General features: G+C 39.5%; 1 protein-coding gene across 11 annotated transcripts in view; it reads left to right on the forward strand.

The window, feature by feature from the left end:
* Positions 1-4,362: 4,362 nt before the first annotated feature.
* Positions 4,363-16,527, forward strand: part of adgrb3 (adhesion G protein-coupled receptor B3) — a 158,980-nt gene continuing 146,815 nt past the window's right edge. For 6 of the 11 annotated variants that reach the window (XM_078799329.1, XM_078799330.1, XM_058058086.2 and 3 more), the window contains exons 1-2: positions 4,365-4,972; positions 6,025-6,793. In XM_078799329.1, the coding sequence (XP_078655455.1) occupies positions 6,040-6,793 (754 nt within the window). In that variant the 5' untranslated portion in view covers positions 4,365-4,972; positions 6,025-6,039. Of the gene's footprint in view, positions 4,973-6,024; positions 6,794-16,527 lie in introns of those variants that run through there. The other 5 variants (XM_078799331.1, XM_078799333.1, XM_078799334.1 and 2 more) reach the window with 3 other exon arrangements.

Here is a 16,527-nt window from a genome sequence, read left to right on the forward strand (position 1 = left end):
TGAAATAACACCCCATAGTCACATTGATATTCATCAATGCATAGGATTTAATAAGCTTTGCTTCTTCCTACTCCTTTTGGACATGTGGAACTGTGAACTGATTATGGGATGCACTCAATTGTAATCTGATGCATGTTCAAATGAAAGAATACCATTACCATATTACCCAATATAGTAAACATAATAAAAGAAAATAGCTATTGAAGACATATAAGACTCATCCTTGTGTATTTTTGGAATTGAGTTTTAGCTTGGTGTTCATTATAAGAGTCTCTGATTTTAGGGGTGATTGTGCCTCTTGTTAGATAATTCAAACGTGCTTGTTGTTCTGGCAATCAAGTGCGGTGCTTGTGTATCCCATCGAACATTACAGTCACATCAGTGAAACTCAGTGACCAGTGTAGAATACGACATCTCATTACAACATCTTTGAATGCGGCTTCTGAATGCCTTGTATTTTTATTTAGACATTTTTATGCGGTAAAATGCTTAATTTAGGCAAAAAAAAATAAAGATTTGCTAAAACATGCATTTAAAAAAACTCAACCACAAAACAGTATGACTTTTATTTGAAGCTTGAGTTGGTGAGGAATTTGTCTAGTTTGCAAGGTTTACTAACCAAGATAGGGTACAAAGGTTAAGGCTAAATACTGACGAAAATTTTAATTGTACCCAGGTTTATGTATGATACCTGTACATACCCCTCAGGGGAAAAAAAAATTCTTACCCAAGCGACCTTTGCAGGATTTAGAGGCTCAAAATTTGGCTAATTTGAATATATTAGGCTCAAAATCACTATAAAAATAAAAAATAAAAAAGCACTATAAAAATCTGGATTTACGTTGTTACTTTTTAAATGCCTACTCCTTTTCAGAAATGTAGAATTGTGCAACCAACAATATGATGTTCCTTAATGTAACTTGTTAAGGAAAATAAACATACTATAACATACTAGAAGTTATTGACCATTTGTCTATAAAACCTAACAGTGGTACTGCATCTTAGTCAGTCAAAATCAAATAATGATATTTTTTCATGCATAAAACAATGCAACATGGCTATATGTGGAAAATATAATGGACAAATGAGCAGTTCATTTTGCTTTTACCTTTTATTGAAGACTCTTGTTGGCAAAGACGGCAATGAGTGCAGAGGAAGGATGGGGCAGGGGGGCCACACGGACACGACCTTTGTGTTTTGTAGCGGTTTCTTCTTTCCTGAATTCAGTTGTTTCTCACATTCTTTATCAAAGTGCGACACTCCATTGTGGTTTATATTGCAGCCGTGGTGTAACTGTCAGTTCGCTAAGAACCACCGTCAACCAGTGATGACATCATCACCTGGCAACGGAGCTGGCTGACTTCCGAGTGGGAATTGAGAGCAGGCTAACAGACGTGTTTCGTAGTAAAGACACGTTGCGAACACAGTTGGGACTCATACAGTCTGTAACAAGATGATAAGAAGACTCACCAATGCATGGGAGTCCGCAAACTGATCCAGTTCAGGGCAAAGAGACTAGTTTGTGTCACGTTCTCATGCCCAATGAATGAGGCTTGCAGGGCACCATAGTATTGTGTACACTAAGTATCAACATATTTGTTGTAGTTGAGTGTGCAATACATAATAGCTGAATAAACACGTAATGCTACCAACGTAGGGTAAAATACAACAGTTCCAACAAAAGCCGAGACTAAATTTTGGTGAAAATGTTACGAGAACAAAGGCGTTCCAAACCGGGCTTTATTACATTTATGTTATCATGCGGCCCAAAGCATTTTGAGCCCAACCCATAGGGGGCGCCATAAATGTCATTTACAGTCACTTGTTTAATGGCTTATGTTTTGGACTGGTATACCATAGTAGCGCATGCAGCTCACTTTCATGCATTCAGAGTGAGTTTGATTCCTGACTAGTGCACAAACACTGGACGTTAGGGTGCATCAAATTTGAATGGGAAATTTTAAATTCATAATATCAATTTTGGCTGGCATTCCAATGAACATTCCAATTGCACATAACATAATGAACATAAAACAATGAACATAAAAATGTCTTTTGCAAAGTTTTGAAGAAATCCATTGATTTCCATTCCAATCCATTGAAATCCATTGAGATTGAGATTATGTGTGAGACCTCACACATGAACTTAAAATTTCGCACACACACATAAAATTTCAGAAAATGTGCAATTTCTAGTCTAATTGCCAAATAGTTGACCTGGAAATGTTGAGTACAATGAACTTCTATACAACATCATTTTCTATAGGGTCACCAAAGGGGGCCCAGACCAAAGACCAAGCTGAGACTGCTAGTCTGAAAGGAACTAGTTGTTGAGGGCAGCATCTTAGGAGACCTGGTGGGTTGTGCTGCACAGTGACTAAAATAATAACATTATGTAGGACTACATGTAGTACTACTCTCAATAAATATGAGGCATCAGCAATACTGTCTACTCTTTATTACTGTTGTTGATGTTTTACTTGCTCAGCTATTAGCTAACTGTCATTAGCAAACTGTAGCTAGCTAATGTTAGCTACAGTAGAGGCAATGAGCACTAAACAGTGTCTAAAATAATACATGGACAAGTTTATATCACATTATGTAGGACTACAGTACTACTCTCAATAAATATGAAGCATCAGTAATATGGTCTACTCTATATTACTGTTGTTGATGTTATGCCTGCTCAGCTATTAGCTAACTGTCATTAGCAAACTGTAGCTAGCTAATGTTAGCTACAGTAGAGGCAATGAGCACTAAATACCTATAAATATGACTACAAATCATTCAGATTACAAAGGCAAAACCGCAAATTTGCTAGTAATATGTAATAGGAGTATAAATACCAACATAAATATGAAGCATCAGCAATACTGTCTACTCTATATTACTGTTATTGATGTTTTACTTGCTCAGCTATTAGCTAACTGTCATTAGCAAACTGTAGCTAGCTAATGTTAGCTACAGTAGAGGCAATGAGCACTAAACAGTGTCTAAAATAATACATGGACAAGTTTATATCACATTATGTAGGACTACAGTACTACTCTCAATAAATATGAAGCATCAGTAATATGGTCTACTCTATATTACTGTTGTTGATGTTATGCTTGCTCAGCTATTAGCTAACTGTCATTAGCAAACTGTAGCTAACTAATGTTAGCTACAGTAGAGGCAATGAGCACTAAACAGTGTCTAAAATAATACATGGACAAGTTTATATCACATTATGTAGGACTACAGTACTACTCTCAATAAATATGAAGCATCAGTAATATGGTCTACTCTATATTACTGTTGTTGATGTTATGCCTGCTTAGCTATTAGCTAACTGTCATTAGCAAACTGTAGCTAGCTAATGTTAGCTACAGTAGAGGCAATGAGCACTAAATACCTATAAATATGACTACAAATCATTCAAATTACAAAAACAAAACCGCAAATTTGCTAGTAATATGTAATAGGAGTATAAATACCAACAAAAACATAAAGATCACCTCAAATCTCCATGGCGACCATTGAACTGTTCACCACTTTATTCCACAAAAACAGATGTATGGTGGCACCCCTAAATAATCATGTATTGGAAAAATATTTTCTATGTGTTGTTTCTACATATATTGGAACACTTTTAGTACCCAGACATATCAAAATTCAATAATTGTGTTTTTTGACGCACCCTACTGGACGTCCTCTGCAGTGAATGTGCCGAAAATGTTGAAACACCTCAAAAGGCTTATGGTTGATTCCAAGAATGGCACATGAAAATGTCCTTTTTGGATATTCTACGACAACAAAAATACATCTTTTATAGATTTTGTAGTTGATGGAAACATTGTTGCGCTACCTGGTGGATACATTGGGAATTGCAGTTTCACCAAGCGGGTACCAAAAGTCTGAAGGCGCAGATAATGTTTTGCATCCCCATGTTGAGATCTAAGAAGGTGAAAATAAATAAACAAAAGCGAGCTAAAAAAAAAAGCATAATAATAATAATAATCCAGTGTAAAAAGGTGAGCTACAATAAAACAATGTTCCAGCACTGTGCAGCGCAAAATGAAAAGCAAGCAGTCATCAGGATGATCCAAAGGCACCAGCAACATTCAGGTCCCAGTGACAGAGGGCGCTGATCTTATTTTGGAAATCACAGATAATCTCATCCAAATGTGGAGACAAAAAAAAAATCTAATAAAAAGTTCCTGAAATATTCCAGCTTTGAAGGACGCCGCACGCTGCAAACGTTGTCTGAGCGCAAGTGAGAGGGGTCCGGTTCAGGGGGGACCCCTTTTGATCGGAATTAAGTGGGGAGAAAAAGAGGAAAACGGGAGGAGGAGGTGGAGGACGAGGATGAGGATGAGGATGAGGAGGAGGGCAGGGAAGAAAGTGGGTGCTGGTGCCAGACGCAGTAAGAAGTGAACGTACGTGTGCATGGTGCTGCTGAGAGTGTGACGTGATATTGCAGCCCGCTCCTGGAGCTCTGCAAGCAGCCAGTAAAGCGCCTTTTTGCGTTCTCGCTGGCTCCCTAAACATCTCCGACTAAACACGGATTTTTTTTTTTCTTCCTCCGCTTCCTCGACATGATATGAGAGGATGCTTTTTGGCGACTTGCTCTGGAATGGAATAGAAATGACGAATAAACCTGTGGTCTTATTGTAAAATCAAAGATTTTTTTTTTCTTTAGTGTTAAATTCAGTGACTGTCGCTTGGCTCTGCTTGATTTGATTGTGGATGGGAAAGCCTGTGCAGATGATGAGGAGGAGGACCGTGGATAGGAGCGGGCAAAGCGGAGTGTAACGCATATTATATTTGCTTTTATTTTTTCAAGCATCTTGTTGCGCCGGACTTGTGTGTGCGTGCGTGTGTGCGTGTGAGTGCGTGTTGGAGTATGGAATCACTTGAGGGCTGCGGAATTGATTTATAAAGGATGTGTTCAAGTATGTTGGGAAAATAGCCATAGCTTCCGCGGTGTAAGGTAAGATTTTCTTTTCATAATTTACACGCTCAAAGTTTGTGCATTTAAATAAGCGTGAGTGTGTCCGTGAAGCATGCATGCGTCCACGCAGACGGTCAGGTATTTTGATTTTTGTCTCTTAAAAGACAAACATCACTTTAAAGTGTCTCCATTCACATCGCTTCAAGACAGACGATTGCTTTTTGGAAGTGTCTGTCTCCTGACGACCCATTTCTCCTCCTCGTCCCCGGGAATACCGATTCCCTCTTGACGCCCCTGCACATGAATCTTGCACAAGGATTCATGTGCATGTCGATAAGAGCCCACGATCCATGCCGCGAGCCTCGCACGACACATAAGTTCGAAATCCACCATAGCCACACTATTCTTTTCCTAGTCTGTACTATGTCAACGCATAAGCCGTGCAATTCCATCGCCTTCCCTTCCACGGTTGCACGCACGAGCACGCGCGCCCACGCACGCACCCGCTCGCAGCTGCATTGCCTGCAGGATTAAAGCAATCAGGACATGGCATTGCATTCTCCCTCACATTCTCTCCCTCTCTACCCATCTCCATCCTCTCCTCGTTCACACGCCTCCCGTGCACGCGCACTCACACACACTGGTTGCAAAATGAAGCATTTCATGTAGTCTGACTTGATTTCTTATCCCTAAATCTGCTTTCTTTTTTGTAAAACGTGCATGCAAGTTTGCATGGAGGGGGCAGGCAGAGAGAGGAGGGGGGGGGGGTGAGGCGACTCGCACACTTGCGCATATAGAAATGACTCTGAAATGACGCAATTTGAGCATTGATCAAAAGACATTTTCCTAGTTTTGACCCAGATAACAGCCTCTAAATGTCTCACGCACGTCACCCCAACGCACATATCCAGACAGAAATAAATAAATAATGACCAGAGTAACCACAAGGTGGCAATGTTTGCACAAAGTACAGTAGTGAGGCAGGCACGACACATGCAGCCGAGGTTTATGTGGCTTGTTTTTATGTCCATGATGAGAAATACATGACGCTTCATAGATCATCCATGTTGCTCCTTTGTCTCTCCTCGCAGGCCAAATGACATAGGATGAAGGCTGTTCGCAACCTGTTGATTTATATATTTTCCACCTATCTTCTGGTTATGTTTGGATTAACTGGTGCCCAAGATTATTGGTGTTCCACTCTGGTGAAAGGGGTCATCTATGGATCCTACTCTGTGACTGAAATGTTCCCGAAGAACTACACGAACTGTACATGGACACTTGAAAACCCAGACCCGACCAAATACAGCATCTACCTGAAGCTATACAAGCAAGACCTGAGCTGCTCAGAGTATTCTCTGCTCGCCTATCAGTTTGATCACTACTCGCACGAGAAGATCAATGCCTTGCTCAAGGTCAACGAGTCCATCGTGTACCTGTGTGATTCCAAGAATATTTATGTGTTTTTACTCTACGACAAGAATTTTGTTCAGCTGCGGAGAGTTTTCCCCTCTGATTCCAATGGATTGATGCTGCAGAAGCTGGATGAAGAAGAGAAGTCAATCGTGGAGTTTCTGGTGTTGAACAAGGCCAGCCCCAGCCAGTTTGGTTGTCAAGTGCTTTGTACATGGTTGGAAAACTGCCTGAAATTAGAAAAAGGCACAGTGGAGACGTGTGGCATAGTGTACACAAAATGCACATGTCCCCAGCATTTAGGAGACGGAGAATCCGAGAGCATGCTCATGCTCAACAATGTGGTTTTACCCCTCAACGCGCAGACGGAGGGCTGCTTGTCGCCACAGCTGCATGCAGGCCAGGTCTGCAATCTGAGTGCCGAAGTCAAGCGGCCTCCTAAGGAAGGTGAGTATCCTGTCCTTCTTCTTCCTGCTTCCCTCTTACGGAACACTGTGTCATTTAATGTGCACGTCGATCACTCCCTACTTCTGCCCTGTCCTACTGCATGACTCAAGTGTGATGGCCCATGAAACAAAGAGCACACATACAGTAGAGGTTTCGTTAAGATGGTTGCTGCCACACAAATTGGATAAAAGAGCTTGGAGTTGTCAACTTTTACAGTCTGAAGTCTGTCGTACAATTTCAAATTAATCTTCATGTGTGACTGAAGTTTGAAGGGCACTCTTGCAGGATGTCACACAAGAGCAGTGCTTTTCAAATAGTGGAATATCAAGGGGGCGTGATTAATCTTAACTTGGAAATTTTACGTTGTTTCAGATGTTATCTCAGCTTGTGTTATTAATCTAGTTTCATAATCAGGTGATTGTATAAATTTGCTGTTGGCAGCATCTCATGCAGTGCTTTGTACAGATAAAGAAATAATTATCAGGTTCTAAATGGTATTTTAATTCAGAGGGGGTGCAAAAAAAAAGTCTACCCCATAGGGGTGGCATGACAAAATATAATTGAGAGCCACTGGCATATACCAGATATTTTTTCACTTTTTTGCGACAAAAAATAAGTCTTAATGCAAGACATCCGCATATATCACAGCATCGCAGTTCAAAAACGATGAGCTGCATGTGTTGGGCATGAATTTGAATAATTAGAATAAGAATGATATGCATGCAAATTTTATGCAAAATAAGCAGTCTCCTGCATCACCTTACAATGTTTGTCAATCAATGTTTTTTACACTTGTGTGACAAGTAGGCTAAAAAAGTGATTTCTAAAGTTATTTTACGTCTTAATAATACGTCTTAGCAATAACAGTAATTACTATAATTATTCAACATAAATGCTACAACAGCAAATAACCGCTGGGATCTTTAATTACACTCTGACCTAAAATGACTGGCATTAACGCCTGTGGCTGTTTTAGTTTCTCTTAACTCCACAAGATGAAAAAAACGCATTTAAAGTATCAAGAGTGGTCAGCATCCAGCAGTTTTGTCTTCCTCTGCATCCTTTTTAAAATGTCTGTTGCTACTCAGGTATTGGCGTGTTACACTTGCTGTACTATTTTATTTCATCAATTCTAGCTGATTTGCTACTTACTACGAATACAATATTGGTTCTGTCAATACGGTGTTGTATAATATACTTAGAGGGGACCTATTGTGCTTTTTCCACTTTTTGACCTATAGATGTAGTTAGAATGTTGTATTCCTGTGTTAAACGATACCAAAGTTTCTGATAATGAGGTTGGCGCATTTGGAAGTGAGCTCTAAAAGAAGCTTGGGATGGCTCAATGCTCGGTTTCAAAAGGCGTGGTAAAACCGTTCCTTTGTGATGTCACAGAGGGGTGGACTTTCTCACATATAAGTTCTCTGCCCCCAGTTTACTTGCTAGCAATGCCCCGAAAGGGAAAGACACATTTGCTTACAATTCCTAAAGACGTCACCATCAGGCACAAGTGGTTGGAGTTCCTGATTCCCTACCAGCTAAAGAAAAGCATTTTAACCCGTCCACGGCAATTCACACTGGACCGTTTTGTGAACATGGGCCAGTATGCAGCTGGACTAGCCGACTTGCTGAAACTTGTTGAAGACTTCCAACATTACTTGCAAGCAGTAAGTAACAATTTATTACTGTCCTGTGTTTATTTATTTATTGTGGAAGTCAAGGAGCAAAAAGCACTTGCATACAGGGAGCAGGGTTGCTAATAGCCATTTCCCACCATAATTAGCGACCATATTCGGTTACCAACGCTAAAATACCAACGCTAAGCTACTTATCATTGAGAGACATCTTGAAGTAACCTCTTCTCTTGAGGAAATTCAGACTGTACAGTCTCTACTTCCGAATCAGATTCGGAATCTAACACATATGGCTGTGTGTTAAAAGCCGACATTTAAAAAAAATAAATCAGCGTTTATTATGAACTCCTATACCGGCACAAACCGGGACTCCTTTTGAGTACTCATTAGTGTGACCAACCACAGTGGAGTGGGTGTGCCTGTAGGCGGGCCGTGGGTGGAATATGTTAACAGGCCATTTTTTGCGGGAACCATGAAGTCCAAAGAAATACAGCTGAATATGTGCAGATTCTTGAAGAAAAAGCTTTGTGTGCTGGTTATCATGTGAAGCTGCTCTATAGGAGTCCACAACTCAATACAAAGGGCTGAAAAATGAGCATAATAAGTCCCCTTTAAAAATGAAATGGTCAAAGAGAGCTTTTCACTTCCTAATACACTCCAAATCGCTATTAAAGTGTAAAAAAGGTTGTTATGTAGTACGTTTTCTCCAATTATCTCCTGGTTCCAATTCACGACCTGGAAGCTTTGTGGTTTAGGTAACTAAACACCCTCTTATGATTAAGCATTTATGGTAGATTTTCTACAATTGTATGAATGTCTTCATATTAAACACTTTTACGTTCACGCCAGTCGTGTTTCACCGTGGAACGGATGGGAAAATACGTTTCAAATACAGATCGTGTTTAACCTCAGAGTTTCCACTGTATTATACAGTCTTTATTATACAGTCACATAAAGTGCTGCAAATTGCACCTAAGAACAGTCAAAATGGCTGCAAAAATTGGCTTTCTTAACAATAGAAGCAACGGATGCAATTGCTATTTGTGTCATGAATATGGAGGACACAATGCAACATTTGCTGATTAGCTTTTAAAACTCATGGTCGGATGTTTACAATCAATATGATGAGACTGTAAGGTTTTATGTGTTTTCACTGCGGTGCTGCCATAGGACAATGCAACATGTTCTGACTGCGCATTGGCTTGTAACAGTAAATGCTTCTGATAAGGACATAATAGACCAAAGTGGGAAACATTTGAGCTACGTGGGGAGCCCGTTTTGACACATATAGTACATGATTGCGGTAAAACAGATAGCGTTGTTTGAGAGATGCACCAATGAGTTCACCTTTTTTTATTTAAAGGGCGGGTATAATGATGGGACAATTGCTATTGGTCTTCAGTGTCTCCCTTGTGGGATTAAGGAAACAGTTGCAGGAATCACTCCCTCGAGACCACAAAGGGAACAAGTATATGCTTTTATGCAGTAGTTGTACATGTTGGGAGGCTGCTGCTGCATGGATTGTACTTAGAAATTGTGTTGGAATGCATGAAGTGGATTTCTATTTCTATTTTAGACATGCAAGTTGCTGTTCTTTTGAATGTCTCATTGGTCTTTTAAGCACATTTTGACGCATCAAAATTTGGGACATCGAGACCGATTTTTAATAGGAAGAACAGCGTATGTGTCAGCGTATGGAGGCCATGTTTCCGTCAAGCAAAGCAGTTTGCTCTGGAATGGTACATGACTATTACATCTTTGACCAATCAGAAACCTTGACTTTGGTACCCTGTAGTATTGTGCCAAAAAGGTTTTTTTTGGTACCCTTTATAACCTTTGACGATGGGAATACAAAAAAAGTGTAGCAAACAGAACTGACTAAATCATACATCTTGTCGGAAATGGGACCTTAATTAGTAAACGGCTAAAATATGTTATATATATTTAAAAACGAGGTGTTATATATTTTTAAAGACAAAGCTTTGTGGTATTATTAGGCATTAGTATCACGTTTTTTTTTCTTGTGGTATGACTTGTTTGATTTTAGAATTGTTTTGTTCAAATTTTATTTGGAAAATGTGTCAATAAAAAACGAGCCACACACAAGCTGTTGAGCGTATGACACGTCGTCAACCCTCATCTGCTATTTCTTAGCTTACTTTATTGTAAAGAAATGATCTTAATTAAGAAGTGTTATTGAGAAAAGTGTGATTGCAGGATCGATGTGTTGCAACAGCTATTTTTATTGCAAATGTTGATCTGAAATTTGGAGGCGACAGCGTTCGCTGACGAAAAGCCTTCTGAACGTGTCGTGTATACACACCGGAAATAGTGTACTACCAGCCTATCAATCACAGCCTTAGTCTGTATCGATTTTTTGAAAGGCGCACGTCATGCTACACAAGAGTGTTTGCAGGGGGAGGACCTAGCAGGGGCAGTGTATGGTGGCCCCTTGACACGCACCCATTAGCCAGGAGGGGTTTCTTAGAATAGTGGAATACTTATGCAAGATGGCGCATAAACTCAGTGAATCCCAGCGTGTCCTCCAGATTTGCAGTTTTGTAGTTACAGTAAAGTCTCGTTATATCGATATCGGTTAAAACGAATTACTACTTATTACGATACTATTTTCATTTCCCGGCAAATTTCTAGTCTTTTATGATATAATTAGTTCCGTTAGTACGATACCCGGTTATTATGATAATCCAGTTACTACGATGCCCTTTTCATCTCCCGCCAGCCAATTTGGTCTGCTTATATCGATACAAAAGCAGCTTAAATCAATCTTTGCTTAAGGATTTCAATACCAAAAAAGAACACGGCGAACGGCTGCTTCCAGTCAACTTTATTTTTCACACTTCCACCACCAGAGTGCAGCACACACAGCGGAAAACACCCGTCCCTCGCGCCTACCCCTCTGGGTGGCAACACCTTCCCTATCGATAGTTCCGGGGTGAATTATGTTCCGGGGTGAATTATGTCCCGGTAACCGGTAATCACTACAGCGTAAGTTTATTTTTATTTACTGTAGTACAAAATGTATTGTAGTACAAAAGCATGCTAGATACGCAATCCATGAATTCAAGGAGAAAATTACATGCCACATGCCGCCCACTTTTAATGCAGTTCGGCGCAGGATCGGATATATGGATAGTCCGGTTATATCGGTATTTTTTCCGACTCCCGAGAGTATCGATATAACGAGACTTTACTGTATTTTGTTCATTGCGTCTGGTTGAACATCATACACTTGGATATTGGGTTTCGCCAAGCCAATGTTTTTTATCACAGATCTTTGACTTGTCTGTGAGAACTCCACAGTACCGGTGTCTCCACGCTATAAAAATCCTTAATGGGAGACATCCCTATCCAGGTTTCACAAACTAAACTGGAAACTGAAACCAGAGTATGAAAAATGTGTACATATCAATCGTGGACTTCAGAGTTGTGGTCAGTGCTTATATAATCTTTAAAAGCACCCTGAAACAAGCAGGAGTTTTTTTTTAGACACTTTATCTTGACTTTGAACTTGTGTCATTCTATAAACTTCATATTGAAATGCATAAGCTATTGGTTATCCATGGCATTAAGAAATTAACGTACCCAATAGGTCACAAGCAGAGCCGGATTAATGCACAAGCTTTCCCAAGCTAAAGCCTATATGGCCCCCAAATGGTAACTTAATGAATGATGGATTATGTCAATTTCAGAGGTTGGTGCCATTTTGAAAGAGACAAACACAGACAATGTAGTCTAACGGATGAAGCTCAAAAGAAAGGTTTTAATAGAAAATAATTATAGATTTCCCCGCAAGTGACTAAGTTCTTTACCACATCATCTTATATTTAAAAAAAATAATGACACTCGTTGAAAAACCCAAATGTGTGAATGGTTGTTTGTCTATATGTGCCATGCGATTGGCTGGCGACCAGTCCAGGGTGTACCCCGCCTCTTGCTCCAGCGTAATCCTGCAACCCTAATGAGGATAAGCGGTATAGAAAATGGATGGATAGATGTTTATCCCGAGAAGAAATCAGTCAGACACAACTTTGTGTCTCTTTTCAATTGTCTGGAAGATGTCACTGGACTTTATTCCATCATGGAAGAAAGAAGCAGCCTCGAACTAGGAGGTGTCTATTCTGTTATGCTGTCCTCGAGTCCCACCCACCCAGGTGCGGTACCCTTTTGCTAAGTGGATCAGTGGTGTGTGGCCATGTGTCAGCATCAGCCTGTGTCAATCAAGGGTACGTGTGAGCGCTTTCTACGGTGTGCAAGCTGGAGCAGGTTTGATTATAGTGCATTCGCTGTTTAATTCTGCAGTACTTTTTCTGTTTAATTCCAATCAATTCCAACAACAGGACTTTTTTGCACAGGGAATTCTCTGCTACAGCGTGACATTTGACATTTTTCTATCAGTATGTTAATATCAGCTTAAGAGCAGAGCTTATTTTTTTGCCTCTCTTGGAAGATTTTCTACTAGCATCTATTTATAGTGTTGGTTGATGGGAGGTTTGAATAAATCCGTTTTCATCTGGATAACAGGGGGGAGATCAACACACTGGGTTTTAAAAGAGCACTTGTCTCTCCTCCTGGCATCGTAGTGACAGAGTGGGTGTTCCTGATGAACAATAAAGCATTACAAACAGTCGACAAGGGCTCTATTTGATAAAATCACTCGTCTTTGATCTTCTCACTTCCTGTTGAGAAGGACGCCTTCCGAGTGCATCAAAAGCCGAGCCGAGCTGGAGTTTGTACGCTCGACACACACCCCTGCAATGGCCTTGCTTGCGTTGCACTCATCCTTTTAAAGGTTAAAGCTCGTACATATTTAAGGTGATTATGCAGACAAAAGACAGACCTCACTCGTCGATGCTTTGCCACTTTGGAAACCAAACTGACACAATGGCAACCCTTAACGCGGCTCCTGACTCATTTATGCAGCTTTATTTTTATCGCCGTCACCGTTTCATGCATTAAAGTTGTAAAAGCAGGAGGCGCAGTGCTGCACTGACACTCACTGTGATTTAATTGTCTCTCTCTCGCTCTCTCTCTCGTGTGTGTGTGTGTGTGTGTGTGTGTGTGTGTGTGTGGCCTCCTAAAACACTCACAAGCATGATGACTCGCCATTGCCCATTGGTGAATTAATAAGTGTTTGTGTGTGTGTGTCAGCTTGCCGATGTCTGCATGACGTGTCCAGGCTGCTTTTTGAAAGGTAGGACTTTGAAGCAAAACTGTGTCAGAGGGAACAGCTGCCATTCCAAATTGGGATGCTTTCTCTTCCTTTTTTCTTTTCAAAATGTAGCCGAAAATTGCACAAAAAATAATCCGAGTTGATTTTATCGCAGGGCTTATGTAAATAAATAGATAATATCAGTTTTGAATCGAATCCATCGTGGAAACATTTCTGTCCCCTAGAGGGGGCATGGCAGTAAATGGTAATGGTTTTATTTCAGTTGAACATGCATCAGATTCCAATTCCCAGTTCCACATGTCCAAAAGGAGTAGGAAGAAGCAAAGCTTATTAAATCCTACCCCTCCATCTGGTACTTTTACAATCAGTAACTGTTACATTTGTTCACGTCCTGCTTTCCATAATACAGTTTAGGTTTTTTTTTTTTTTTTTTTTTTGATTTTTTTAATAATGCACCTCGTACCGAAGTACGAAGTGATACAATGACATAATGTGTACCGTAGTAAGTGTCAATATAGGGATATATATAGCACATCATGACTGGTTCAAGACTCTTCATCCTTGTATTTAGCAAACATCAACTGCTTGTATTGTTTCTTGAATTGGCTCATCGTTGTGCATTGTTTGATTTCCTTACTCAATCCATTCCATAGTTTGATTCCACATACTGAAATGCTATGGCTAGCATAACGTAGTCCTAGCATAGAAGTGTTTCAAATGTACTTCTTCCCTGAGATCATATTTCTCCTCTCTTGTAGAGAAGTATTGGATGACATTTTTAGGTAATTGGTTATTTTTAGCCTTATGCATTATTTTAGCTGTTTGAAGATGAACTATATCAGCAAGTTGAAGTATTTGTGATTTTAGAAATAAGGAGTTATATGTTCTCTGTAGGCGGCATTATGAATTATCCTTACTGGCCTTTTTTGCAGTACATTTAGCGAAGACTGTGAGTGAAGATTGCTTCACTCGCTTGACGTTGGCGTTCTCTGCCACTTTTGCATTAAAATTTGCAATCAAAGTGACTGTTAGAATGATGAGATTAGATTCAGATCCCGAATGTTCTTTCTTCAACTGCCATTTTTCACTAGCGACAGAAGCTAACAAGCTGAATGGTAAATGTGCAATCCAGGTTTAAGCCTTAAATATGTCATTTTTTTGCGCTAACAATTCATTGTGATGCAATCTCTCAGAACAATGTCCTTTTCGCTATACACATGAAGCCTTTCCATCAATGGTAACATTGTATGCATTGTACAGAAATCAAGTGTTTCTGTTGGCATGGCTTGGGAAGCTCCACGTTTACACCACCACTTGCCCCCCCCCCATCTGCTACAAAGTTCCACTCATCCTCTGTATATTCAGGCTCAAAAAGATAAGGTTCTGGATCCTCCAAAAGTAGTCTTCGGGGGTGTCGCTCACTAAGTCTGCCATGATCAGTAGTTGCTTTCTATGCCACCATTGTTGACAGAAGTAGCATTAGTTCCTATCAATGGTCTATAGCATAGGCGGGCAAACTTCGGCCCGGGGGCCACATCCGGCCCGCCAAGTGTTTGAATACGGCCCGCCTAATCTTTCCAAAGTATTTCATTTAAACTCAACATACAACCTGGCATCATGGCCTGAGCCAACCTTTTGATGGTTTTATCAATTTCGTTTTTTGACATGGTCTGTTGTTTACAAAGTGCTCCTGAAAAAAGGGACACAAGCACATAATAATAATAATAATAATTATTATTATTATTAGATTATTTCAATTATTATATTAATTATATATAATATTATTGTTATATTTGCATATTTTACATAATAATAATATAATAATCATTATTTTAATTTTATTGTAATTATTATAATATTTTATTATTTTTCAAATATTTAAATATAAATATAAAATAATAAATAATAGCAGATTGCATGACAATTTTACAGATACAATAATACCAGGTGGACTGTTAGGTGTAAAATATATAGTCTTTTTTCTCTCTTTAGAATGCACACAAAAGGGAAAGACGTGTACTCAAGTTTCACATAAAGATTGTGGATGATGGGCAAAATTCCCAAAACTTTCATTATAAAATGTATAGGTACTTAGCACTAATGAATGATAATGATCACGAGAACAGATCAATCAAAGTCACCGACCAGTCACAACCATGATTACATCTTTTGTGACGCCGCTTCCACCTCACACTGAAGCGGATAGAAGTACAACAAGGTTCCCCCACTCTACAGGCTGCTGGATGAAATTAATTAAAATGCATTATTCCATTGATGCATTGCATTACTTTTTTGCAATGAACGCTGCTTCAGTCGGATGTGGCAAAGAAAAGTAAACAATATATAACCTTCAAAACTGGACTATGTTCCACATTATTGTTGTATACGTATAACCCAACTAGATTCTAGGAAAACGTTTCGCACTACAAACCTCAAGACTGGACTTGACAAAAATTAAATGTCAAATACACAAAATATCCCTTATCTGCTCTGGAACACATTTCACCAACATAGTAGACATATTTGTCATGTTTTTAAGAAGGGATGTATTCATGCTGTCTTCACTTTCAAATAAACAAGTCGATCTTAGGATTCTGTTAATTATTATTCGCATTATTTTTTGGTTGTAATTCTCTAATAACAGCTCACATTTTTCTAGTGTATACAATACAATATGCACCTGTATTAGTAGGACATTGTATTCAAGCTTTAACAATATTTTGCAAGACTGAAGCCTTGGCCTAATGTAATGCATTGTTATTGTGTTTTTGCAATTTTGTACTATGTGAAAGATGTCTTGCAAAAATTTACCAAAAAAAAAAAAAAGGCTCCCCCGCAGGTGCTGGCATTTCCTATCTACTATGCCGAGGATAAAAGCTTAATATCCTTGCACTTGAGCGCTTATAAAT

This window comes from Doryrhamphus excisus, linkage group LG20 (genome assembly GCF_037039965.1).
Source record: "Doryrhamphus excisus strain RoL-2023G ecotype Guam linkage group LG20, RoL_Dexc_Guam_v1.1, whole genome shotgun sequence".
Classification (NCBI taxonomy): Eukaryota; Metazoa; Chordata; class Actinopteri; order Syngnathiformes; family Syngnathidae; genus Doryrhamphus; species Doryrhamphus excisus.